Genomic DNA, 26,775 nt, shown 5'->3' with positions numbered 1-26,775 from the left:
GCATCTGTTATTGAATGTTTTGATTTTAACTGATGGTTGGATTTTGTAATATTCTCTACCTTTATTTATTTATTTATTTTAACTTGTGACTCCAGGGGTGGTAGTCAGTGTCTTTACTCGCTGAGCTTCCCAGGCCCCCATTCTCTGCCTTTATTATCCGTATCCCATCTGATTTGCCATGTTTGTTTAATAGCATTCTTGATTAATGATTTTCCTTCACTTCTACTGTATGTTAGTTCAAATATATTGTTGTCCTTTATCTTTAGGGCAGATTTTACCAGATGGTCTGCTACTTCATTTCCCTCTATTCCAACATGAGCTGGAGCCCAACAGAACTGCACAATTATTCCAAGTCTTTGAAGATTTAGTATACTAGTATAAATGTCTATTAAATTATATTCTCTACTTGATTTACTTGTTTTATTGCTATAAATTAAGGAAGCAGAATCTGAGCATATTACTATTTTACTGGGCTTGACTTCTTCTATCCATTGTAAGCTTAAGGCTATAGCTACTAGTTCAGCAGTATATACAGAAAGGTGATTTGAAATTCTTTTAGCTATGCATTTTTGAACTCTGAAATATAAATACCCAACCCTACATGACCATTAATTGGATCTTTTGAACCATCTGTAAAGATAATTAAGTTACTGTAATATTGTTTCTTATGTAATCTTGTGTTAAATGTGCCCGGTTAGAATTTTCTCCTTCAATCCATTCCCTTTTCTTATCAATTAACTCTGGGAATATCCATGGTGGGACATTACTTTGAACAACTGCAGAGCAGAATTTAATATTATTCAAACTATATTCTTCAGATCTTTGTCCTATAATCCACCCAAACCCTCTACTTGTGTATTTTCTATATTCACAACAATCTTGAAGGATGGATGACGCAAAGTTATTTTCTGCCTCTTTCAATCATATCCAATATGAAAGTGACAATTTCCTCCTCCTTAAGTCTAGTGGTAGTTCATTGGTTTCTATTAATAACGCATTGGTTGGAGTAGTTTTCATAGCTCCTGTACAAATTCTTAGTGCTCTATATTGAACTCTGCTGAGCTTTTCTAAGTGAGAGTTAGCTGCAGTACCATAAACCATACTACCATAGACCAAGGTTGATCTCATCAAAGCTCTATAAATATCTATCAATGCTCCTTTTTCTGCTCCCCACTCATATCTGGAAATACTCATCATCAAATTCAGCACTTTTTTACATTTGGTCTCAATGTGCTCAATGTGACTCTTCCATGTATATTTTTGGTCTAGCCATAATCCTAGATGTTTTTTATTAATTTTTTCTCCCCAATTTGGAATGCCCAGTTCCCAATGTGCTCTAAGTCCTCGTGGTGGCGTAGTGACTCGCCTCAATCCAGGTGGCGGATGATGAATCTCAGTTGCCTCCACGTCTGAGACCGTCAATCCGCACGCATCTTATCACATGGCTTGTTGAGCGCTTTACCACAGAGAAGCTTCACGCTATTCTCCCAGCATCCACGCACAACTCACCATGCGCCCCACTGAGAGCAAGAACCACACATTATAGTGACCACGAGGAGGTTACCCCATGTGACTCTACTCTCCCTAGCAACCGGGCCAATTTGGTTGCTTAGGAGACCTGGCTGGAGTCACTCAGCACACTCTGGATTCGAACTCGCGACTCCAGGGGTGGCATAATCCTAGATATTTAAATTCTTTAACCCTTTCCAAGTTCTCCTTGTATATAGTCAAAGGTTTTTTCAATATTTATTTTCTTTTTTGAAAATATCATAAAACATGATTTTGACATAGATATTTTGACACCCCATTCATTTGACCATTCCTCCACAATTTATATTGTCAAGCTGGTTCTCGCCTCCTCCTTCCCGGGATTCGGCACCAATGTAACAAGGTTAGGATTGGGAAAGGAGGCGAGAACCGGCTTGACAATATAAATAAAGTTTAATAATAAACAAAAAGACACAAACATAAACACATGCAGGGCAGCTGCCCGTAACTCACTCTCTCTCTCAAATTGCCACCTCTGGTCACCTTTATCCCTCTGGAGGGCTTGATTAGCCTAATTAGGGGCCGGATGTGCAGCATCACGACCCGGCCCCACTCTCCTCCCTGCCACATTGAGTTTAGCATTTTTTGAACGAAATGTTTGATATTCTTTCCTCTTTTCCTTATAACTCAGCATATAGAGCAGATCATATTCCTATATCTACTCCATCAAAGATGTAATTTATCATGTTGTTAAAAAGTAAGGGACTTATAACACTCCCTTGGGGAATACCGTTAATAATAACAAATGAATCTGAAGTTTCTGATCCCACTTTTATCTTTATGATTCTATATGATAGTCCAATTACACAATCTGCCCGAAATACCTAGCTTGTACATTTTTATCAATGTACCACATTGAATCATAGGCTTTCTCTATGTCAAATTAAACTGTAAGCATGTTTTCTTTCATAAGAAGTGTCTTTTCTATATCATTAATAATTTTTACAAGCGCATCTGTTCGAGTCTTCACTAGTTAACATGCGCTCATTTAAAGGCGCTGTTTACAGAAATGAAGTTTTTTGTTAAAGAGACAGTACCGGTTTTAGCACGTGTTCAACAAATCAATGTTAATACTTGTAAATAGTACAAATTATGCAGTTTAACAATAAATATGTAACAAAAATAATATATGAAATATAATATTTTATTTATTGATTGAATACATTTATTTGTTCATTTTTAAAAAGCCAAAATGTGACCAAAATGATGAAAAAGTTATAAAATATAATTCATAAAATTTCTATTTTCCTAATGTACCTAGTTTAAAGGTCCGCTGTATAATTAACAACATTAGCTGGGAGATCATTTCTTTTATATGTAAGCAAAAGGGACATTATAACTGAAATAAACCCACATGAATCGATATTGAATCGAATCGAAATCGGAATCGAATTGAGAGCTTGTGAATCGGAATCAAATTGAATCTGGAAATCTGTATCAATACCCATTCCTAGCAATGGAGTTCTGAGTGTATGCTAAGGCATTGCTAAGTGGTTGCTAGGGCATTGTTTGCAAGAGTGTTCTGAGTGGTTGCTAGGGCATTGCTAGGTGGTTGCTAGGTCATTGGTTGCTAGGGTGTTCTGGGTGGTTGCTAAGGCATTTTTTTAGGTGATTGCTAGTCTGTGAGATTTGTTCACCCATTTTATTGTGGAGCACATGAAAATCGTAAGTCTGGTCACTTACAAAAGTAATACCACTCTGCTCATCAACAATTTGCCCAATTTGAGGTATCATTCATATCAGTGGCGGCTGGTGCTTTTCAAAAGAGGGGAAGCACAGACGTCGGTCCAAAAAAAAAAAGTGTATGCGCATACACTCATTTTTAATGTGATTATTTATTTAATTACTCTCTTTTGTTTTTATTTTTTTTTTATTTTTATTTTTTTTTTTTTTTTTTATGGGGGGATCTAGTTAGGCTACTTAAATGTGAAGTCTGCTCCCCTATTTTTTTCAGGAAAAGGTCAATTTTGATTTGATTGATTTCTCTAAAATTAAGTCAACAACATTAACAGTGTTTGCCATTTTGCCCCCAAAACTATGTTGCCAACTCACAAAAAAAAACTCTAAAAATCTTAACTAGTGACCTTACTAAACAAAAATAAAATACCGAAAATACAGAGCCTTATTTTAACAATTTTATTTACAACAAATACATTTGCCAATGGTAAAAGCGAAGATTTACAATCACAGAATTTATTGTGTTAAATAAACCACAAACAGCTTCTTCTGCACCACCGATCACTCTGCACTACTGAATGACAGCGAGAATCCAAAATACTGTCACTCACATACAGTACATCGCCGTTTCAATGATTGGCCATTTGTTACGTGTTTCAGCCCATCTGAGAGCTCGACCAATCAGCATATAGAGAAGCTAGTCTTCCAGGCAGGATAAAAATACATTGATTGAAAGCCCACTGTCCAATCAACAATCAGATCATTTGCCTCATGCAAATAGTGCTTATGAAGCTCCTGTAGACCCCAAACGATGCACGGTGTCCGGGCGGGACCCAAAATGAAGCGTTTAAAGACTCTTGTCCAATGAACATTGATCTTTTGCACCACTGAACTCAATAGGACATGCCAGACTCCCTTTAAAGCACGGCTTCAATACGGCTCTATGGGCTGCGTGCACACAAATTCCAAAAGACATAATCGCAGATAACATCAACGGAACGAACATCGCAAAAGTGTTGTATGTTTTTGCACACTTTTGCTATCTAAATTATTTAACAGGGATGATAATTATCTGAATTATAGAGAGATTATATGCAGTTTGGTAAACATGTCATTGTGCAATTTTAATGATATTTTAAGGGAAGCCGTGCTTCCCATATAGTCTTAAAGCAATCGCCACTGATTCTTATCCATAACATAAACAGTGCGGTACAAATTACACACTGAAATGTATTATTTCTTCAATGTCCCACTTAATGTTGCGGGTTTAGAACAATCTATGTTGTTATACACAAATTACCGGAGTATTATCCCATCAAAACACAAAAAAGAAAAAACCCAGGAAAAGTAAAAAGTAACTAGCATCACACTGTCCATCACAATCTACTTCATAATAATTAGGTAGTCTATATAGGCCAACCTGCATAATTAGCCACCATGCTCCTCAACTAATTACACACCAACTCATACTGTTATCGGTGTGGTTAGACTATGATTTGACTAATATAGCTAGTGTTCACACCCTGTCAAACTAAGGCAAAGAGGGGCACACAGCTATTTCTGTGCTCCGCAGAACGTGTCCTTTCACTTAATGGTATTTCAGAGCCTGTGGAGAGAAAGGTTATGCAAGGTATTTTGTTTGTTATTACTACAGAGAATGTGAGGTTGAGAAGAGGACAGATGAAGAGAGGGCCAGAATGAGAAAAAGGGTTACCCAAAAGTCCAGGAAGGATATTTATTTAAACTTTTTGCCACATTTTTTAAGAGGACAGGAAATGAGGGGAGAGAGAAAGAGGGTGAATGTAACTGCGAATAGTTGCGAGCAAGATTCGAACTTGTATTGCCCAGATGAGCACCACAGCTCAACCTGTTAAGTCCCTTTCACCTTACTTCAATGCAACACAACACAAATGTCCAACATCGTTTTGACCTCCATATGACAACTGTTGCAGATAGTATTAGGTAAATATCTAATGTACATAATAAGATGATTATTCTCTGAATGTCATGATATGCCTTTGACGAACAACTTAACATATGCACAACTCTAGATATGCAGAAGATCAGTTTCTTGAATCTTGGTGTGATTTTTGCACCAACACTACCAACATTATAATACATCATGCAAATTGTCAGAATAGCATACTCCCAAACAACTCACCAAGAAATGGTAGAGTATGCAGTAAGAATACCATTGTGAACATAATAATTGGCTGCATTTCAAAAGGTCAGCAGCAAACAGGGTCAAAGTTGACATGGTTTGAACTGTGTGCGTTGCGTTTGATGCTTGACCTACACATCAGACTTTATAAACATTGTGGAAGGGTCATTCATATACAGCATATATGAATGGGGGAAATCGTTGTGCTAAATATGGCTGCAGTTTCAGCATAGAGTTAAAACAGCCAATCAAGGCATTGCAATGCTCAATAGAATTCAATAGTCTGAATTCAGAATTAAAATCACATTAATTTTCTCCATAGAAAAATTAATTATTAATGGAATAGTTCACCCAAAAATGAAAATTCTCTTATTATTTAATCACCCTCATGCCATCCCAGATATGTATGAATTTTTTTTTCAGCAGAACACAAATGAAGATTTTTAGAAGAATATCTCAGCTCTGTAGGTCCTCACAATGCAACTGAACGGTGGACAGAACTCTTGATGCATGCGCAAAACGCTAGATGGCACTAGGAAGTGTAATTGAGCTAGAAATCTCGATCACCAGGGAGTGTGCAGATGTCAAGATTTATAGTGAAAAAGGAATTACATATTGGTCTGTTCCCACCCAAAACCAATTGGATCACTTCAGAAGACATGGATTAAACCACTGGAGTTTTATGGATTACTTTTATGCTGCCTTTATGTGATATTTGTATCAATCAGATTGTATGAGTTCAGGCCACCATTCACTTGCATTGTATGGACCTACGGAGCTGAAATACTCTTCTAAAAATCTTCGTTAATATTCTGCAAAAGAAAGAAAATCATACACATCTTGGATGGCATGAGGGTTAGTATATGATGAAAGAATTTTCATTCTTGGGTGAACTATCCCTTTAACAGTGACATAAGCGGCTGCAAAGGGCCCCCGGCAGCCACCAGAGCCCCCTACCACTGGTTCAGAATAGCCAAATAATTGTTTGCAATCAGAGTAAAGAGCACTGCCTTCACAGCCCATCTATATGCATGCCAATAGTCCAATATAACCTGTCAAAACTATAAAAATATTACATAAGCTTTGAAGAAAAAACATGGAGTGATAAGTATGTGAATTTGATGCACGTTAGCCTAAGAACTAGTGTGGTGACATTAGTATTACAGTTGATTAGTAGTGTGGATGAGCTGGGTTCAAGTCTGCCTTTTTCCAATTTCACAATTCTCCTCTTATCGATCTATGTAAGCAAAGACAGACAGTGGCTGTATGCCATTGGAAAGTCATTTATTTTAAACAGAAATGAACAAAAACGGTGTAAATAAAGTGTCTAAAAGGACTCCCCTTTAAAAAATATTTATTTGTGCATGTGATATGTGTGTTTGGTTTGCTTTAAAAATATATCTTTCTTTTTTGTACTTCTGAAAATACCTGTGCTGATAAACTACATTTGATAGTTTTGCATTTATACTTTTGAATAAATTGACTTGTTTATTTGCACAGCTTAGTTATTGATGTTGGGTGTGTTTGGTTAGGTGTACCTGAAGGTAGGAGGGACCCATTTTGAAAATCTGCTTAGGGCCCCTAAAATGCTAGGTAATGATAAAATGCTTCATAGTGTTGTAGTTCTGCCCTCATTAAAGAGATTCAGTCCACAATCTTGTAATTTTGTGATTAATCTCGGAGCTGGTTGGTTTGGTTCATGACTTACAGTGGAACGCTTTTATAAAAAAAATTATGAAATCCCTAGAGAAAAAATTTATGGGGAAAAAAATCTTCTGAAATCAAGACAGTTAAAAAAGTGGCCAGACACTGTTCCACTCTAAATGACGCTTGTAGTATTTAAAGTATTTAAACTGCCTCTTGTGATTAAATAATCTCACGTGGATATAATGTGATTTTAATTTGTGGGCTGAATGTTTGTTATAGATACAGAGAGTGTGAGGTTGAGAAGAGGACAAATGAAGAGAGGGCCAGAATGAGATGTAATGACATTCGTATGTCAGATGGTATCGGTTTTTGGTATCGGAGCATTTTTCCGAGTACCAGTACATGAGCGCGGTAACCAGTATTGGTATCGGGAAATCGTTAGTTTTAAATAAACCTGTACTGTACTGTACTTTTGTACTAAAAATGCTGACGTCGTCATTTAGCTGAGTCTCTCTTCCAGAACGATCACTGACATAAGCAATGCAATGCTATGAATAGGTATGTTTACTGGTGTGTCAGAATCACAATGGTGCAGAACAATTATCATGCGCTTGACTGCTATATGTTTGACAAAATTATCTTTCTTCTGACAAAAGCACAACAGAAACATGCGCTAATTATCACAGATTTTTCTCCTGTCTGCTTCTGTCAAATGTGACGTCGTGTGACGAGGCAATAGCCAATATCTCACACAATTCATGTGAAAAGTGTGTCTTTCAGGTCCATTTCTCTCGGTTTGTGAATAATTTCCAGCAGTTTGGGTGTGAGACGCAAATACAAGACAAACGGCGTCCCGTATGGATTTCATACAGAAAGCAATTATGTTAGTGGAGCACTGATCAGGAAATTTGAGGCCAATACAGATCTCCAATTTTTTAACAATAAGATCGGCCGATACTGATTTTTTTAAAAGTGCCCTTTGCCACAAAAGTTATTTTGTGCAGTTATATGTTTATGCCCACACAGTTAAATTACGGTAACACTTTACAAAAAGGTTCCATTTGTTAACATTATTTGACAACATTACTGTAATTAACATGAACTAATGAACTTAATGTTAGTTACAACATATACTAATACATTTTTAAAATCAAAAGTTATATTAGTTAACATTAGTTAATACACTATGAACTAACATGAACTAACAATGAACAACTGTAATTTTATTAACTAACATAACAATTAATAAAGGCTGTAAAAATATATTGTTCATGATACATAATGCATTAACTAATGTTAATGAATGGAACCTTTTTATAAATGAATTGCTAACATTTATTTGTTTTGAAACAGTTATGAATAGTTATGTTGTCAATATCTAAAGGTCATTGTGGCATACTGGTAAGCAGTAAAAACCATGAGAGCATCACACACAGCAGAGATATGTTCAAAAATAAGGAAAATATATCCATTACAAGCTCTAAAACTGCTTCAGTGAGAAATCATTAATATCTATGATTTGTTTACTGTCTTTGGTGTTTTGCTTTACCACAAATCACTAATTATTAAGCAAATGCGTGAAGACGCGGTGCTGTTATGGTTAAAATGTAATTGCTGTGATTAGCGGTAATGTGACCAACATTAATCTGATTTAAATTGGGATCCTCACAGAATATCGCTGAGATGAGTGACTGATGAGATATTGAGAGCACCTGGAGATTGTGCATGTTTGATTGATATGGCGAGTGAGCATATTGAAGGGAGTGAAGCTGAAAGTGCTAATGATCGCTCAAACAGTCTCTATCGTTCAACACAACGTCTGATTGTCATAACTCACGTTACATCATGTATACTCAGATTTGTATATGCATGTTTATTTGTTGTTTGTTTTTATACCGTTTTGCAGTCTCTTTATCCTCTCTGTGCTCACAGTGCAGTGAGTTAGAATTACTACTGTAATGACTGTAGAAATTGGGCAACTTAATATTCATACACATGTAATTCTTACACATTTTTAAAAAAAATAACCTGCAGATTCATCTGAATAACAGCATGTCTGAAAGTTTAAATTTGTGAATACTTCACCCTCTAGAGGCCACATTGTCGTGCATCAAGGGCTGAGAGAGTGCTCATTAGAGTAGCAGTGTACAGTGCATCCAGAAAGTATTCACAGCGCTTCACTTTTTCCACATTTTGTTATGTTACAGCCTTATTTCAAAATGGATTAAATTCATTATGTTCCTCAAAATTCTACAAACAATACCCCATAATGACAACATGAAAGAAGTTTGTTTGAAATCTTTGCAAATTTATTAAAAATAAAAAACGAAGAAAAAAAAAAATCAAATGTACATAAGTATTCACAGCCTTTGCCATGACACTCAAAATTGAGCTCAGGTGCATCCTGTTTCCACTGATCATCCTTGAGATGTTTCTACAACTTGATTGGAGTCCACCTGTGGTAAATTCAGTTGATTGGACATGATTTGGAAAGGCACACATCTGTCTATATAAGGTCCCACAGTTAACAGTGCATGTCAGAGCACAAACCAAGGAATGAAGTCCAAGGAATTGTCTGTAGACCTCCGAGACAGGATTGTATTGAGGCACAGATCTGGGGAAGGGTACAGAAACATTTCTGCAGCATTGAAGGTCCCAATGAGGACAGTGGCCTCCATCATCCGTAAATGGAAGAAGTTCGGAACCACCAGGACTCTTCCTAGAGCTGGCCGCCTGGCCAAACTGAGTGATCGGGGGAGAAGGGCCTTAGTCAGGGAGGTGACCAAGAATCCGATGGTCACTCTGACAGAGCTCCAGCATTTCTCTGTGGAGAGAGGAGAACCTTCCAGAAGAACAACCATCTCTGCAGCACTCCACCAATCAGGCCTTTATGGTAGAGTGGCCAGACGGAAGTCTCTCCTCAGTAAAAGGCACATGACAGCCCACCTGGAGTTTGCCAAAAGGCACCTGAAGGACTCTCAGACTATGAGAAACAAAGATTGAACTCTTTGGCCTGAATGGCAAGCATCATGTCTGGAGGAAACCAGGCACTGCTCATCACCTGGCCAATACCATCCCTACAGTGAAGCATGGTGGTGGCAGCATCATGCTGTGGGGATGTTTTTCAGTGGCAGGAACTGAGAGACCAGTCAGGATCGAGGGAAAGATGAATGCAGCAATGTACAGAGACATCCTTGATGAAAACCTGCTCCAGAGCGCTCTGGACCTCAGACTGGGGCGAAGGTTCATCTTCCAACAGGACAACGACCCTAAGCACACAGCCAGGATAACAAAGGAGTGGCTCCGGGACAACTCTGTGAATGTTCTTGAGTGGCCCAGCTAGAGCCCAGACTTGAACCTGATTGAACATCTCTGGAGAGATCTGAAAATGGCTGTGCACCGACGCTCCCCATCCAACCTGATGGAGCTTGAGAGGTCCTGCAAAGAAAAATGGGAGAAACTGCCCAAAAATAGGTGTGCCAAGCTTGTAGCATCATACTCAAAAAGACTTGAGGCTGTAATTGGTGCCAAAGGTGCTTCAACAAAGTATTGAGCAAAGGCTGTGAATACTTATGTACATGTGATTTTTTTTCGTTTTTTATTTTTAATAAATTTGCAAAGATTTCAAACAAACTTCTTTCATGTTGTCATTATGGGGTATTGTTTGTAGAATTTTGAGGAAAATAATGAATTTATCCATTTTGGAATAAGGCTGTAACATAACAAAATGTGGAAAAAGTGAAGCGCTGTGAATACTTTCCGGATGCACTGAATGTGTGATTCCTTATGTGCTGCAAAAAAGACCGGCCCTGATTCTAGACACGATCGCCAATCACAGACTTAAGATGAAGATCGGCCGATTTAGATTGGTGGACGATCGATCGGTGCACCGCTAAATTTTGTTTCCTTAAATACGAGACGATTCTGTATAAAACAAGATGGTTTGCAACCCTATGTATTTCTGAAAAAAAGCTGCCTATAAAGCTCTATAGAATTCAATGCATTGGCTAACACTGACAGAAATCATGAAGTCTTTACAGAAATGCACAAACAACTATGCCAGAACTCCAACAGACCCACTGCAATAATATTAGTCATTAAATGAGACTGTTGTTGCAGGGCAACATTTAAAAAGAACAGTGAGCACGCCATCATATTTTAGGCTATTGTGAACGCTAACAAGCTGAGCTGAATATCTAAACATTCATTGTAGCATGTTATCTCTTTGGCACACCAACACCGTGGACTGGACAATGTTAATGAATGGTGTAATTTAGCTTTTCCATTCCATCATGGTTTTCCTGCTTTGTGCGGCTAGTCACCCTCATCATAGGGGCTGCAATGATACTCTCTACCATTCTGTGTCATGATAACGGATAACCCTGCAGTGTCCTGCCCCTCAGGCATAACTGATGTGAGTTACAAGCCCAGACAGCAACAATGACTCACCAAAACCAATCTGAAAAGACCACCTCTAAGGAACTGCATCAGAAAGTGCTTTAGTGGTTCAAGAGTGAGTTTCCCAGCTATATAAAGTTTTTACTGTTTCTCTTTAAGGAATGGTTTACCCAAAAATGAAAATTCTGCTATCATTTAGCTTCAAGAAAAAATATGTGCACAAGTTATACAGAATATTTTTGTGAGACATTTATTGTGTATTATGGATCTTGACAGCCCCTGGTCATTGTATGTTTTAGTTGTATGGAAAAGAGCAGCGTGAATATTCCTCAAACATCTCCTTTTCTGTTATATAATGGTGAACATATGATGGCAGAATTTTCTTTTTATGTTAAACTCTTAAATTAAAATAGTTCTTGATCAGTTTAAAAGGCCAACTAACAGTAAATAAAGCTAAAAGAAACACTGGAAATGAAAGTATGACTAGAGGCAGTATGTGTATTTCTAATGAGGAAGAAAAACATGGTCACATGACAGACATGTGTCCTACAGTCTAAAGTCCACATGTTCCACCGTGTGATTGTGACTAAGTGTCTCTCTTGATTATTTGTCACAACCTTCTTGCAACACTCACCTTCCAAGCTCTATCTTGTTGACAATGGGAGATACATGGCTGGCTCTGGATATTGATTTAACATTTCTTATCAGCTAAATAAATATTTTATAGCCATAAATACTCTAGGAAATCCTTTCTTACCTTGAGGTTTAGTAGTCAGAAGCTCCTTACTGACTGACACCTTTCCAATGACATCATCTCGACTGTGAATGCAACAGTTTTTCCAGGTTAAAACAACTTTAGTTAAACACCGGATTCTACACTGGACAGTTATGTATTCACTGGACAGGACAGAAGATCATACTAAGCTACTTACATACTGTACCTTCTATCAAACAATCCACAGATACACTGCCCGGCCAAAAAAAAAAAGTTGCATACTCTAATATTTCATTGGACCGCATTTAGCTTTGATTGCGGTGCGCATTCGTCATGGCATTGTTTAGATAACCTTATGCAACGTCACAACATTTATTTTCGTCCAGGGTTGCATTAATTTTTTGGCTGAAATTAACCACTCCATAAATTTTCCTCAAGCACATCCCAAAGACTTTCAATGGGGTTAAGTTCAGGACTCTGTGGTGGCGAATTCATGTGTGAAAATGATTCTTCATGCTCCCTGAACCACTCTTTCATAACTTGAGCCCCATGAATCTTGGCATTGTCATTCTGGAATATGCCCGTGCCGTCAGGGAAGAAACAATCCATTGATGTGATAACCTGGTCATTCAGTACATTCAGGAATTCAGCTGACTTCATTTTATTGCCGCATAACGTTGCTGAGCCTAGACCTGACCAATTGTAGCAACCACATGACCTTTGTCCATTGCTCCACAGTCCAATCTTTATGCTCCCTAGCAAATTGAAGTCGTTTTTTCTGATTAGCCTCACTAACAAGTGGCTTTCTTGTGGCCCCACAGCTGTTTAGTCCCAATCCTGTAAGTTCTCGTCGCATTGTGTGTGTGGAAATGCTCTTACTTTCATTATTAAACATAGCCATGAGTTCTACTGTCGTTTATTTACGATGTGACTTCACCAAGCGTTTTTGTGAGCTCTGATCACAATCATTCAAGATTTTTTTCTGACCACATTTCTTCTGCGAAGCTGATGGTTCACCATTATCCTTCCAGGTTTTAATAATGCGTTGGACAGTTATTAACCCAATTCCAGTGATTTCAGCAATCTCCTTAGTTGTTTTCTTTGCTTGATGCAGGCCAATAATTTGCCCCTTCTGAAACACAGTAACATCTTTTCCACGACCACGGGATACGTCTTCTGACATGGTTGTTTAAGAAATGAGAAGCTACACACTGCATCAGTTAGGGTTAAAAGAATTGTTGCCAGCTTAAACATATTAATCACTGCAATAATGATCCAATCATAGGCTCTTAAGTATCAGCTTATTTAAATCCAAACGGCGACTTTTTGTTTTGGCCAGGCAGTGTACATTGATTACAATAAGTCACATTTATCATGACAGTTGTTCAAGGTGAAGTGTTAGATTTCTGCATCACTAGTGGCACAAAAAATAACAGCAAAAATACGTTGATGTTTGTTCAAGGTGTTTGCAAGGGCGTTGCTATGTGGTTTCAAGTGGAGGTCGACCGATATATTGGTTTGACCGATTAATCGGTACCGATAGTTTTTTTTGAACTATCTATCTATCTATCTATCTATCTATCAATCTATATATATATATATATATATATACTGTACATACAATACCCTTCATCTGGTGAATATAGGCTGGCTATAAAAAACCTAATCTGGTGAATACTTACTTAAATATAGAGCACTGCAACGAAGCCAAGTCTCCATCACATCATTGTTTATGGACTATTTATGGGATGTTATTTAAAAAAAGACACATATGAAGCATAGACATTTTCAATGTTTATTTACATAACTTTAATTGATTGTTGAGCTGGGAGCCCAGACATTTCAAAATAAGAGTCTCTGGTGTATTTCCAGAGTAAGTCTTGCTTACAGTAAAAGTTTCCACGAAATGTGTCACATTTTTTTTTTATATGATTATTATTAAGATTTTAGTTGCACATTAAACGGCACCTGGGATTTTTCTTTATTTTGGATTATTTTTGCTTCTATGTATGTGCCAGTCGTAGTAAGGAAAGACTTAGAACATTTTTAGCATTCAATAAAGTTTGGTGAACTCTGAACTGCAAATTCGTACAACGAGAGGACGCGTGACCAATAGAAGATCGAAACATCATACCCTGATCTCTTGGCTCAATTCAAAGAATACATATTTTAAAGCTGCGTGTTTTATTGTTGCAGGAAAGTAGACAATATATTTTAACATTTGTAATATTATATTATTTGTTATACTAACAATTACTATACTAATAATTGTTTCCAAACAGGTTTCGCAAACACTTTTACTACTACTACTTCTCTCCCGTCCCTCATTGTTTGGATAAACATAAAGTCTCACCCACTATTTAGCTGTCACACTCCTCAATTAAAAAGAGCAATGTTTTGAAAGCACCACTGTTCACAGAAGTTAAAATGGCTTACTTATCGACATCTCTAAACTGGGACATGAGAAAGTATTTAAAAAATCCCACACTTTAACTTTAATCATGTCAGTAACATTTGGAGCTGATTAGGTGCGATATATAGGGTTTCATACCTGAGAGAGTCTTCATCCAGAACATAAAATGATACTGTGCGAAATGAGGGAGGAAGATCGACATTGTATTCTTCACCCCAAAAAGGAGACAGTGTCTTCCATATTGTTGCTGTCCTAAGTTAGAGACAGGGGGGGAAACTGATTAATAAAACCAATCAATCAATCAATTAATCAATCAATAATTTGTTTCTCTTTGAAATAATATGCACTGATGAATCGTTCACAGTAAGACCAGGAACATGTACTAAGAAAGTAAATAGGGTCAATGTTGAATTCATGTCTCCCTGATCAGAAGGAGTGCAGACTGTTATTTATAGCATTAACAAGAGAACCAAGCTAGCTGCTCTCATAGAAACACAAACACTGATGTACCCAAGAAATCATACCTGAACTAACAAAAACACATTCAAGTGTTCAATAACCCAACACTGTATTTAAGTCTGCAATATTACAAGCCTTACTGCACATGTACATCTGCTCTTTTTTTCTTTCTTTTTTTTTTCTTTTTTTTTTGCAATGTATGATTCATGTCGCAGCCAAAGGAATTAATAAGGTATTTTTAAATCTGTAGAGTGTCTGTAGAACTATGTAAAAACAGCTTGTATTTAAAAATGTACTAAACTGTGCATCTTAAACCATATTGACAGACAGAGGTGGTTAGTACAAATGTTAATATCTATATTCTAAGCAAAGAACTGCAGTTTGTGCAAATGTGTTTTGAATATTCTGTAGTCTATATCACTTTTCTCACTCTTGCACAACTACTTTACTATGGTAATGATTGCTGTATCTTAAAGCAATCCTGTCAAACCAAACATCAATCTACAATCCATACTTAACATTTATTTACCTATAGATTTGGTATTCTGGGAAGAAAAATGGACTTATTGACAAAACAATCATTGAAGCTCTCAGAAAACACTCAAATTCAACAACATTGTATCATTCAATTTAGATATCAGTGGTCTATTTGTTAAAACATAAAATTCACTGGGAATAAAGTGAGTCACAGAAGAGAGGGTGGAGTGAATAGCAGATAAAAGACTTTTTCATATTAGCTGTGCTTTCATACATATAAGAACCTGGATTTCCATTTTAAAACCTCCTACCTTTTATTCCATGTGGAGCACCTGGCATCAGTATGTGTACTCAATACTGACTACTTTTTTTCATCTCAAACAACTTAAATAAGACTGTAAGAGGTTTATTTAGACCTTTATGGCTAACTGGATAGATGACCTTTGGTACCGCACAGCAAGCTATGGAAAAATGAGGGATTTCAATTACGTGGCACAAATGAAATTAGTTCTGCTTTGTAGGAAATCTCATTTCTAACCTGTTCAAATTATGATAATTGACTTATGATAAGCTGGATTTGCAGTGCAGTCCACAAAACAATGAGGCTTAAAATGAAATGAAATGAAATGAAAAAAAAGTCATCCCTACCGGATTATAGCCTCATTATCAATTTTCACGATGCAGTATGGATCACTACTTCCAGTTCTGCAAGAGAAATGAACCGTAAAGTTATTGCATACAGGTATAAACACAGTTACTTTCCATAGACAATCATAATTAATCATATGATCATATGCAGTTGGTTTCTGTAATCAGAGCTGTAATTATATGCCGATTATGGTGCTGTAGCTATCCCAGATCAGCAAAAATGCATATTCATTGATAATATATAGGAACACAATATACATTTAATATAAAGATATGGTTAAGGAGGATAAATGAAAGTTTTTTGTCTTCTTTTTACACTCATAGAAATTAATGTTTATTATATTATAGCCAGAAAAAGGATTTTATGTAATGCATATCCTGATGGCATAGAAGAACATTTATAAGATCCACAAAGCTTTATTCTCTACACTGTAAAAAGTGGTAACTTGCAATTGTTACTGCACCTCAAAACTATGAATACTTCTTATGGTGTAAAGTATTCAGGTTGATTCAGCCAGGTTAAATAATATTTTTGACTTGTTAATTTATAATTTTTTTTTCTTCAGTGTAGTTCTTTAGAAAACCATATTTGTACTGAGAACCCAGACACTAAAAGATCCCTATAAAGCAATAAATAAATAAATGTATAAATAACAAGAGTGTCCTATGCTGAATCTACACTGGAAAAAAATGCTAACCTAAAAATATGCTTCATGTGGTAACATCTAGAGTAAATTAACTTGTATGATTTAAGTCCAAAATAATTAACATCACTGAGTCAACCTGAATGCATTGGGTTACACCAACAAAACAAACTGTAAGGGTTAGATCAAGTAGAAATTGCTCCTTGAAGTGGCATTTTGCAGGTTACCACATGCTGCAAAGAACCATTAAAGAACCTCTGTTTTTAAGAATGCATGGTGAATGTTCTCATGGTTTGTTCTTCCAAAGAGAAGTCACTTATGAAGGTGTCCATCATGGTAAGCAGTTTTAAAGAGCACATGATATAAACCGGCAGGAAGACAGACCATTTTCTTCATGGTGTAGAAAGCTGATTCACAACAGTGGGTGGCAGATTTGGCCCTGACCTCATCTGGTACCCCACTGTTTATGATCCTTACACCGGCCACATTTCAGTGATGTGGTCAGGCACATGACTGTTCTTTCAAAGCCCTAATACACTGAGAAAGACAGCAATCAACAGTTAACTGAGAGATGCCCAGTCCTTCAAAAAGCATCATTATATAAATGGATAGTTCTGGTTCTGGATTGGTCAAAAAAACATTCCAGTCATGCTAACATACAGAACATGTTAGATTAACAGCTCTGATGCAAAACACCTGATCATCCAGCTACTTTTTATATAATCTTACAGCACCCACTGAGGCCAACTATTAGCCTTAGTTTACATGTAATTTAGTATATCTTCCAGTCAGCCCAATCTCAAGAAAATGACTTGACTGTGGTGGCATCTTATTGCAAAATAACATTATGTAGTTCATTACACGTAAAGTGGCCGTTTCAGGGTAAAATGTCCACTGTTATTCTAATTGTTTCCATATTATTCTATTTGTTTCCATGTCTCATATCCCAAAGTTACCAGAGCCTACCATATATAGCTCCATTCCTGCTTAGTGTCAGACTCCACTGCTACGTGTCGCTGAGTGATGACGACAAACTACAGCCGGTGCTAGCCAGACATCACTTCAGTCTTTTGACTTCAGAGGATGAACTGATGCCAACTCCAACTGCAAGACATCAGATACTTCATATGCCACTGCCTGAACCTTGGATTTGGGATGGACCCCACCGAACCTCACCGAAATGACCTGCAGATTGAACTGCGCTGCACCTCATCATTTATCAAAGCCTGCATCACCTTTGTCTATTGATGGACTACACTATTGAAATGGAATACATAGACTATCATTTAATTGCCAGCAAAAGCCTTCATCAGCCAACTAACAAAGGATAATGCATCTATATGAACTTCTGCAGTTAATCCAGGATGGATTTCAAAGACATTAGTCATTCATCTTAAAGTTCATAAAAAATATGTTATTTTTATTTTTAAAACACTGGACCTTAATGCCTTCTGAGTTTACTAATCTTAAACCATGACTTGTACTGCACATAAATAACTAATATTGGCATTATATTCATGCTGGTTAGCCAGAGGGGAACTGGCCCCCACAGTGAGCCTGGTTTCACCCAAGGTTATTTTTCTCCATTAACCAACATCTTATGGAGTTTTGTGTTCCTTGCCACAGTCGCCTTCAGCTTGCTCACTGGGGTTCTAAATACAATTATTATATAATAATTTAATTTCTATACACATTTTACAATCTTATTTCATCAAATTACACAATGATCACTGTAAGACATTATAGATATTACAGTTTCATTTTTTATTTGATTTTTTTTAATGCATGATTTCTGTAAAGCTGCTTTGAAACGATGTGTGCTGTGAAAAGTGCTATACAAATAAAAATGACTTGACACTGTGTGGTGCTGAAATCAAGTTAAATGTTCTCCAAAACAGATGAGGTTAGGGTTAATGCTTGATCACGTTTTAAATCAACAAATCTGACCTCGCTACCCTAAACCTTAAACCTAACCGATAATGTCATAAAAATCAAAGTAGTATTCCTACTAATAACCTTTCCAACAATATATAACACATGGCTATCTCTTCTTTTTTATGGTTTTGCCAACTCAATTATGAATATAATTGTTGTGATAACAAATTTGCAAATGATAAGAATGAAACAGTTCTTATTTGTTGGCAAATTAAAAAGCATTATATAAGAATTGGTAGGACCAGCTATAAGCATTGTAAAGTCCAGATTCTAAGCTTTAAAATGACTTGTTCAGATTAAGCAAGTGGTTATTAATTGATTATGTAATTATTATTATTATTTTCTGCAGGGAGTGCCCCCCACTGGCCCGGTATAAACTCAGTTCAATAAATCCTTCTATCAATAAAAATCAGGGCTGCAACGGTACGCAAAATTTACAGTTGGTATGTACCTCGGTTTTGGGATCACGGTTCAGTATGGTTTCGGTACAGCAGGGTAAACAAAGAATCTTTCTTTAAATTATTTATTTTAAAAACAGTGGCTGATGGGCAACAATTCTTATTGTGAAGGCTCATTTATACATGACTGCACTATGCATATTTCTTCAACGAATATTACTGTCAGGATTTGTAAGAGATGAGAGGCAAGGATCTATACGCAAGCTTCTTTAAATCAAATCAAATCAAATCACTTTATTGTCACACAGCCATATACACAAGTGCAATGGTGTGTGAAATTCTTGGGTGCAGTTCCGATCAACATAGCAGTCGTGACAGTGATGAGACATATACCAATTTACAATAACATCAAATTAACACGCCTACGAAACAGACGGTAGTAATGAGTGCTGGGAATCATGGGAAATGTAGTACAAGGGAGACTAGAGACAGATGATCAGATCATATCAAAATAAGAGTCCTGGGAAATTAAAGGTGACAAGGCTGTGACAAAACCATGACAATTACAATACAAAACTTAAGAGCCTCTTATCTGCACATTGTATAAAAACATAAATAATAATAAAAGTAAAAAATGTGCAATTTTAATAATTGTAACAAAATTAAGACATTAGCAGTGCAGATTTCTGTCTTTTGCCTTTCAGCTCACCACTTGTACTCAATTTTCACGTTTTTTTCAGAATTAATCACCATTATCAGAGGAGAAGGCGAATCTGTTAGCATTGACAATGTCCCCTGCTGGACAATTACAGTGCGTACTTGTTTAGAGCAGACACTACAGAATTGCTGAAATGCATTCTTGTAGGAACTTTATAATGGGGCTCAAGCACGTTAAGCAGATGCTTAAATCCTGTGTTCCCGATGACTGAGTATGGTTGCATATCTGCAGCAATAAATACTGCTATGGTGTTCGTTATCGCTTTAGCTCTGTCTGAGCTTGCAGCGAGAGGCTGCTTGAACGCCGTGGAGAGACTAACTTGCACAGGCTCTTTATGCTTTGCTACCGTAAGCTGAAGAGACACATGTGGATAATGTTGCCACAAATGAGTCGTCATGTTAGATGTGCTTCTTGAGACATACCTGAATTCGGTGAAACAGAGCCAACACACAGCCTTTGTCCTGTTCGCTACTTGTTGCCCAGTATTATTGTAGTTTACTGCGAAACCATAATGCTCCCAAAAAACAGATTTTAGAGATGGTGGTGGGTCTTAAATCTCTGGCTTATTTATGTCAGACATATTTATATTTTGTTTAGTTCCATCACAGCTGGGAAAAATAGCGAGCTCACTAGTATAAACTTCACATGCATTTATCTCATCCGCAGTTTCTAGTGTACCATGTGGCGCTCTATTCTGTTCAATTTTGGTTCCGTGCAGTACCCTATTGCTCAGCAATCTTTTTTCATTTTAGTTCCAAGTGGTTTGTGTTGTTCATTATATGTTGTTTTATTATTGGTTTCATGCATGCTCAGATGTATGTAATCATTCGTGTGACTGCGTGTACCGTACCGAAGGCCCTGTATTCGTTCTAATAAATAACCGTTGCAGTCCTAATAAAAATATATATTTTTTTTTAATACTGTATGCTCAAAAAAGGAGTATGTGACGAGGAGGAAGGCGGGGCCATGCCATGACTACGTACGCCCGGTCGCCCGGCCGCCAGAACGTGGAGGGGTGTTCCATCCACCCGGGGAGGAGTGGCTGTCGTCCGCCAGAGGGTGGAGGAGTGGTCGAGGACCAGGCAACGGCATGTCTGGGAACCGGCGAGCAATTTTTTTTTCTCTCTCTCTCTCTCTCTCTTTCTCTCTCACTGTCACTCTGCCTTGCCCTTTCCTCTTTTTTTTCCTCCCCTTGTCCCCCTCCCCAGCTCTAGAGAAGTGGGGAAAAGCCTGAGGCAAAGGAGGGAGGAGTGTGACGAGGAGGAGGGCGTTCAGCCTGTTCCCGCCTCCTCCTGGCCCGTTTTGAACCCTGTTACATTGGTGCTGAAACCCGGGAAGGAGGAGGCGAGAACCGGCTGAACATTCAAAGTAATATTTAATGAAACAAAAAGACACAAACACAAATGCACACACGGCAGCTGCGTGTGGCTCTCTCTCTCCTGAACTGCCACATCCGGCTGCATTTATCCCTCTCCTCAGCTGATTAGCCCTCCTCCTCGTCACAGAGTACAAAACCTGTCATAATTACTAAAAAGAAGTTAATAAAAAAGATCTAATGCAATATCTTGTGATAATATGTGCAATATGAGAGATTTATAAACAGTCTTAGTTAGGTGGTCATTTTTGACCAGGAACACAAAATGTGTTAGCACAAATCAAACACAACACAAGGGTTAAATATGACACAGGTACAGTATATAATCATGTGTTCCTGTTCTTTATCTAATTAATAATTCATTTCTGTTCCATATTTAAAAATGAGAGAACCTCAATTTTCATTTTTGTATCCCACTGTCCGATAAACAAGCATTCAGTCATTGCAGACTGTCTCAGATGAACAATGAGTAGACAGAGCGCATGTGAAGAGTGAGTCTGTTGTCACCATGAGGATACTGAAATTCCTCTGTGGACTCAGAGGTAATGATGGCCCCTGGCATCTTTGGTAAGGTGTATGAGTATTTGTGTGTGTCTATGTGTGTGTAGAGAGAGGAGAATGAGAGCACCATGCGGTGATTCATCTTTGCCTGTTGTTATCAGTGTAATGGGGAAACCTGTGGCTGTCAGAATCAGGTGCTACATCAAACAGCACTGTGGCTTGGCAGTTAAACCACGTACTATGAAGCCCATACCACCTGCAGAAAGATGATTGAGATGATGACAAAAGAGATTCCTCTTTCGTTCTCTTTTCTTGCCTTCTTTTGTTATCTCTTCTTTTAGGATACACTTAAACCCAGTCATGAGTAAAAGAATAAGACTTGACAGAGTCCAGATCCGACTGTGACAACTGAACTATCCAACAAACTGCAAGCTATAGGATCTGTCTCCTCTACACTTGAACTCAAATGTTATTTTGCAATAATGGTTCTTTAGACCGCTGGTTTTCAACCTTTATGGACCTCCCAGCTTCTCTGTCAATCTAGGGACCCCTAGTATAAAAAAGCTTTATTTTCTCTGTAACGTTTAAAAATAACCTTACATTACTAGATTATATAATGCATCACAGATCATTAGCAGATGTTAATTCAAATAAGTGTCAAATCTAGGAAAATATTTTAGATATATAAATCTCTAAATCACTAAACCTCAAACTGTCAATGGAAACTGAGATTCTACAGTAAAGAATTAGAAACAAATGTTTCTTTACACGGCAAGTTGGCATGTCATTTCTGAGAGTTCTGGTAATGTAGGTGCTTGCCCAATGTGCTGGGTAGATTAATAAACATAAAATCAAACGTTCATTTTCTATCAGGTGCTTAAAGGGTCATAAACATTAATGTTACTCGAAATAGAAGACAATGAGAACATGCTTGTATTTTTAATTTTAAAATAATTGTTGTTATTTAGGAAATTAGAAATAGAGATTGGACTTTTTGTTATCCAGCTTTGAAAGCAATAATGAGAAAATGTCTCTTGATATGATGTACGAATGTCTAGAGATGTATGATTTGTACTTCCTCATAATTATTAATAAGACGGTGTGGCCTTAACCTAAAACAGGTGCTTTTTTTGCCATCCTGAAGCATGGGCCAAAGCTCATTTTAATGGTACAAAAGAACAAGGATGCATGAGACTGACACCTCTAAAAATGTTTGTTTGCAACATGTCTTTTTACAGAAGAGTGTATAGAATTATGGACAGGTGGATGAGGGCATGTTTAAAATACATTATTTTTGATGCAGTGTGCAAATATGAACAGTTTGGCGTTTATTTGTGCATTCATTTAGAAACTAAATTTAAAACAGAATCCAGATGCCCTGTGTTTATTTGTGGATTGTATTAAGCACTGTCAATGCACACATGGCTAGATGATGCATAGAATAATAATTAAAACACTTTATATTTAGAGAACATACAGTATATACAGATATTCAAATAAAGAGAACATACAGAACCTACAAAATGCTTCTTTAGACTGGATGTGGAGTCTTTTTCAGTGGATATAATTTTTGAAAGGTAAAGATTGCATTGCTCAGTTATTTCCAAAGAATGTAATCATGTAATCCAGAATTTTTTATGTAATCTGATTACACACATTATAAAATGTACATTGTAAAATCCAATTACAAGTACTAGATTTTTGTTATCTGATTAGGTTATCCAGATTACATGTAATCCGTTACTAGCCAGCACTTGCCTGTGAAAAAACTTGCTTCCACAATGCTAGGATATTGTGAGTGGTTGCCAGGGCGTTGAGATCGTTGCGGGTAGTTGCTAAGGCATTGCTAGGTTGTTGCTAGTGTATTCTGGGTGTTTTTTAGGTGGTTCCTTCCTGGCCAAAGTCTTTAGAGCGCACCCTCATTGGTCACCTAAAGGTCAAAGTACACTTCGGTTGTCCACATTGGTGATCGCTCCATGCACAATATGCGTGAAGCAAATTTCATCGTCAGCTCAGTCTGCATGGACTATTCCCGCGGCCCAGATTTTCTCAGCAAGCAGACAGTCCTTGCCTGTGCACACTGTCTTGCATGCGCCTGCCGTTGATCGTCCTAAAAGAGTATCACAAAGCAGTCGCAGTGCGCATGCGTGGAGTGTTCGTATTTGTTTGCGGTCAGAAGAGTGTACTTTGAAAGGCAATGCGGTAGACCGGGCGCGATCCTAAAAATCATAATTAACAATTATTTCCCTTGAAATTGTAATTGTGCTCAATTTCGATAAATAGAATTTACATTAAATACTTATTTTGTCAGGGGCATCTGCATGCCATATCTTAGTGTAGGCTTCATATCCAAAAACAAGCTGAAAATTGTAATTGTAAGGATTATTTATTTGATTAATTGTGCAGCCATCCTCAGTTCCCTCAGGTTGATGTGAGTCTATAGGATTTTTTCCCACATTTTTCCCCCATTGTAGGTCAGATCACTTACAAATGTAATAGCACACCTACCCTCAATAAATTGCACGATTTGAGGTGTCATTTATGTCCATAGCACAAGAAGTGCGGGACGAGTACAGGTACTGTACATGCAAAGTTTAATATTTATGACAAGTTTAATATTATGGCTTAGGTTAAACACCTAACCCTGTATAAACAATAACAACAGTGATCCATAAGTCCATAGTATCTCATCTCATTTCAGCTTTTATTTATAATGACTTTGCAAAAATCCCAATCTTTCAAATGAACATTTATTTCAGGGAAAACAAGTGCTCATGTTCCCAGGTGCTGATTCATAAGGTGATTGATTATAATTGCTCAAAGACAATCTGTAATTTTCTATTCTTTCCAGGGCCTTGCAATTATCTGAAGAAAATTGGGGTTGATATTCATTTCAGAAAGCTCAGCCAGGGCATGTGTAAATAAACGGGGGAGTCGGAGTGTTTGTGGATAGCGTGTGCAATCTGTCACTGTGCACTGTTTGACAATGTCACCACAGCGCCAATGCAAACACTACTCAACATCTGTTGTAAGGTTCGGTAAACACACCCTTTTAGATCACTGACCATCAACCAACCAGTTCAGCAAATTCGATGGAGTGATTACTTTCACCTATAATGATACAAGAAACTGAATTCAGTGGCTCAGGAAGAGAAAGGCTAAGAATTACATTTCCTTTGTATTGATTTGTTACACTGCTCAAATGTCAATGTGAATCACCTTCCTAACGAATACAGTCATTTTCTGATAGAATGTGGGCGAATTATCCTTCGGTCAAACAGAAACAGATAAACTGTTGTCAGTCTGGGCTTCTTTGGTCACATTAGTAGTGGTGAAATGAAATCATAAACATGTGAGTTTCCAACCTCATGCCTTTAACAGGAAAACAATAAGATGAGCGATGCATGAATTTGTGTTATTCAAAATGTAATGCTGCCAATTACAAATGGGGACTTCGAACCATGTAACAAGCTTCCTTCATTTATACTGCTCATTAAGGGTTTGAAAGAGATGTTTGGTATGAGCCAAAAAAAAAAAAAAAAAAAAAAGTAAAAGTTTTAAAAGTAATCTACTATGAATTACTACGGTAAATAGAAATCTACTGAACTGACAGGACATGTCTTTCAGATACTACAGTATACTGTGTGTGTTTCTGTTATAGTGTTAATCATTACTAGTGAAAAGCATCTGTGCAAAAGGTATAAACATTATGCAAAAATAAATAAATAAATAAAAAGTCCTTTTCTGACTTTTAATAAATTCAGAAATTGTTTAGTTCATATGAATGTCAATTACTGTAGCTCAAGAAATAATCATAGCAAAGCCCTAACGTTCCCCTTTAAAGATAAATGCCACATTAGTATAAAATATATCGCATTTATATAATATATCATATTTACATATGATATGTTAAAATGCTCATGCTGATTGAGAATACTTATTATTGTTAATACTATATGTATATGTAATTTCAGGTTATGACTTTTTTTCAAATATAGTATTGGATAGGACATGTATTTGTTCATATCAGTGATTAAAAACAGGTTTCATGAATCCTTTAATAATAATAATAATAATAATAATAATATAATAATATATATATATATATATATATATTATTAAAGGATTCATGATTTATTTATTTGCACACATTCACAACTGTGGTTGTATATTTCTCAAATCCCTTGTATCCATACTTTCAAGTAGTTTATTCCTCTTTATTTATGTTGGGCACATCCAAAACATTTCTGTCTATTTCATTTCATAGTTGAACACAACATATAAAGTCATCACTTACATGTCCTTGATTGGCAGGTTCTTTCCTTCCACAATTCTGATGAATAACGTGCTTCGTTTAGCCATGCTGTCATTCAGTGTTACTAGCTGTTTCAGCTGGCGCCGACACTTCTTATTCCATCAATAACAGCACACGAAAATATTATAAGCATCGCAAAACATCCAGAAGAACAGACCGCTCTACCTTTTAATGAACTGCTGCTGCCACACACAAAAAAAAAACAAAAACAAACAAACAAAAAAACACAGTCTTTGACACGGCGGGTATGAGCTCGGTGGGTTGTTTGAAGGAGGAGTGTCTGACTTGAAGATTTAATGTAGCTGGCAGCCTGAGTGACGCGACGCGAGCGATAAAACTAGAAAGCGTCCGCAAAATCTGCCAGCGCGCGACTGTAGACAGCTTTGTTGATTATAAAGACTTGCGTTCTAGTCTTGTCGCGTCGCGTCAAGTGTAGACGAGTGTATGGTGTGGTTCGTGACGCGACGGTTTCTAGGGAAATTACCCCCTAGTTAGTTTAAGGAGTCATGCTTAGCTTCGAGAGTGAATCAGAGGGGTAAGGGGCCGTTCACACCGAACCGTTTTTGCGCTGCTATTTATTTATTTATTTATTTTTAATGTAAACAAGCGCTAGCCTTACGTCTTTGACTGTTGCGCCACGTATCGCTGTGTCAAGTTAAAAAGAACTTCAACTTTTGAAAACACGTTTCGAGACACCTCAAGACAGGCAAGAACGTGTTTGGTGTGAGTTAACAGCCCCTAACAAA

The 26,775-nt window shown here is 37.1% G+C and overlaps 1 protein-coding gene across 1 annotated transcript in view; it reads right to left on the bottom strand.

Annotated features, from left to right (window-relative positions):
* LOC127439848 (ras GTPase-activating protein 4-like) overlaps window positions 1-26,415 on the bottom strand; it is a 69,876-nt gene extending 43,461 nt beyond the window's left edge. The window contains exons 1-4 of the mRNA XM_051696102.1: window positions 26,012-26,415; window positions 16,144-16,200; window positions 14,698-14,811; window positions 12,189-12,250 (exon numbers count right to left, since the gene is read on the bottom strand). Of these exons, the coding sequence (XP_051552062.1) occupies window positions 12,189-12,250; window positions 14,698-14,811; window positions 16,144-16,200; window positions 26,012-26,076 (298 nt within the window). The 5' untranslated portion in view covers window positions 26,077-26,415. The remainder of the gene's footprint in view (window positions 1-12,188; window positions 12,251-14,697; window positions 14,812-16,143; window positions 16,201-26,011) is intronic.
* Window positions 26,416-26,775: the final 360 nt, after the last annotated feature.

The sequence above is a fragment of the Myxocyprinus asiaticus genome, chromosome 4 (genome assembly GCF_019703515.2).
Source record: "Myxocyprinus asiaticus isolate MX2 ecotype Aquarium Trade chromosome 4, UBuf_Myxa_2, whole genome shotgun sequence".
Classification (NCBI taxonomy): Eukaryota; Metazoa; Chordata; class Actinopteri; order Cypriniformes; family Catostomidae; genus Myxocyprinus; species Myxocyprinus asiaticus.
Note: the sequence above shows the minus strand (reverse complement) of the source record. Positions and strands in the feature narration are given on the sequence as shown.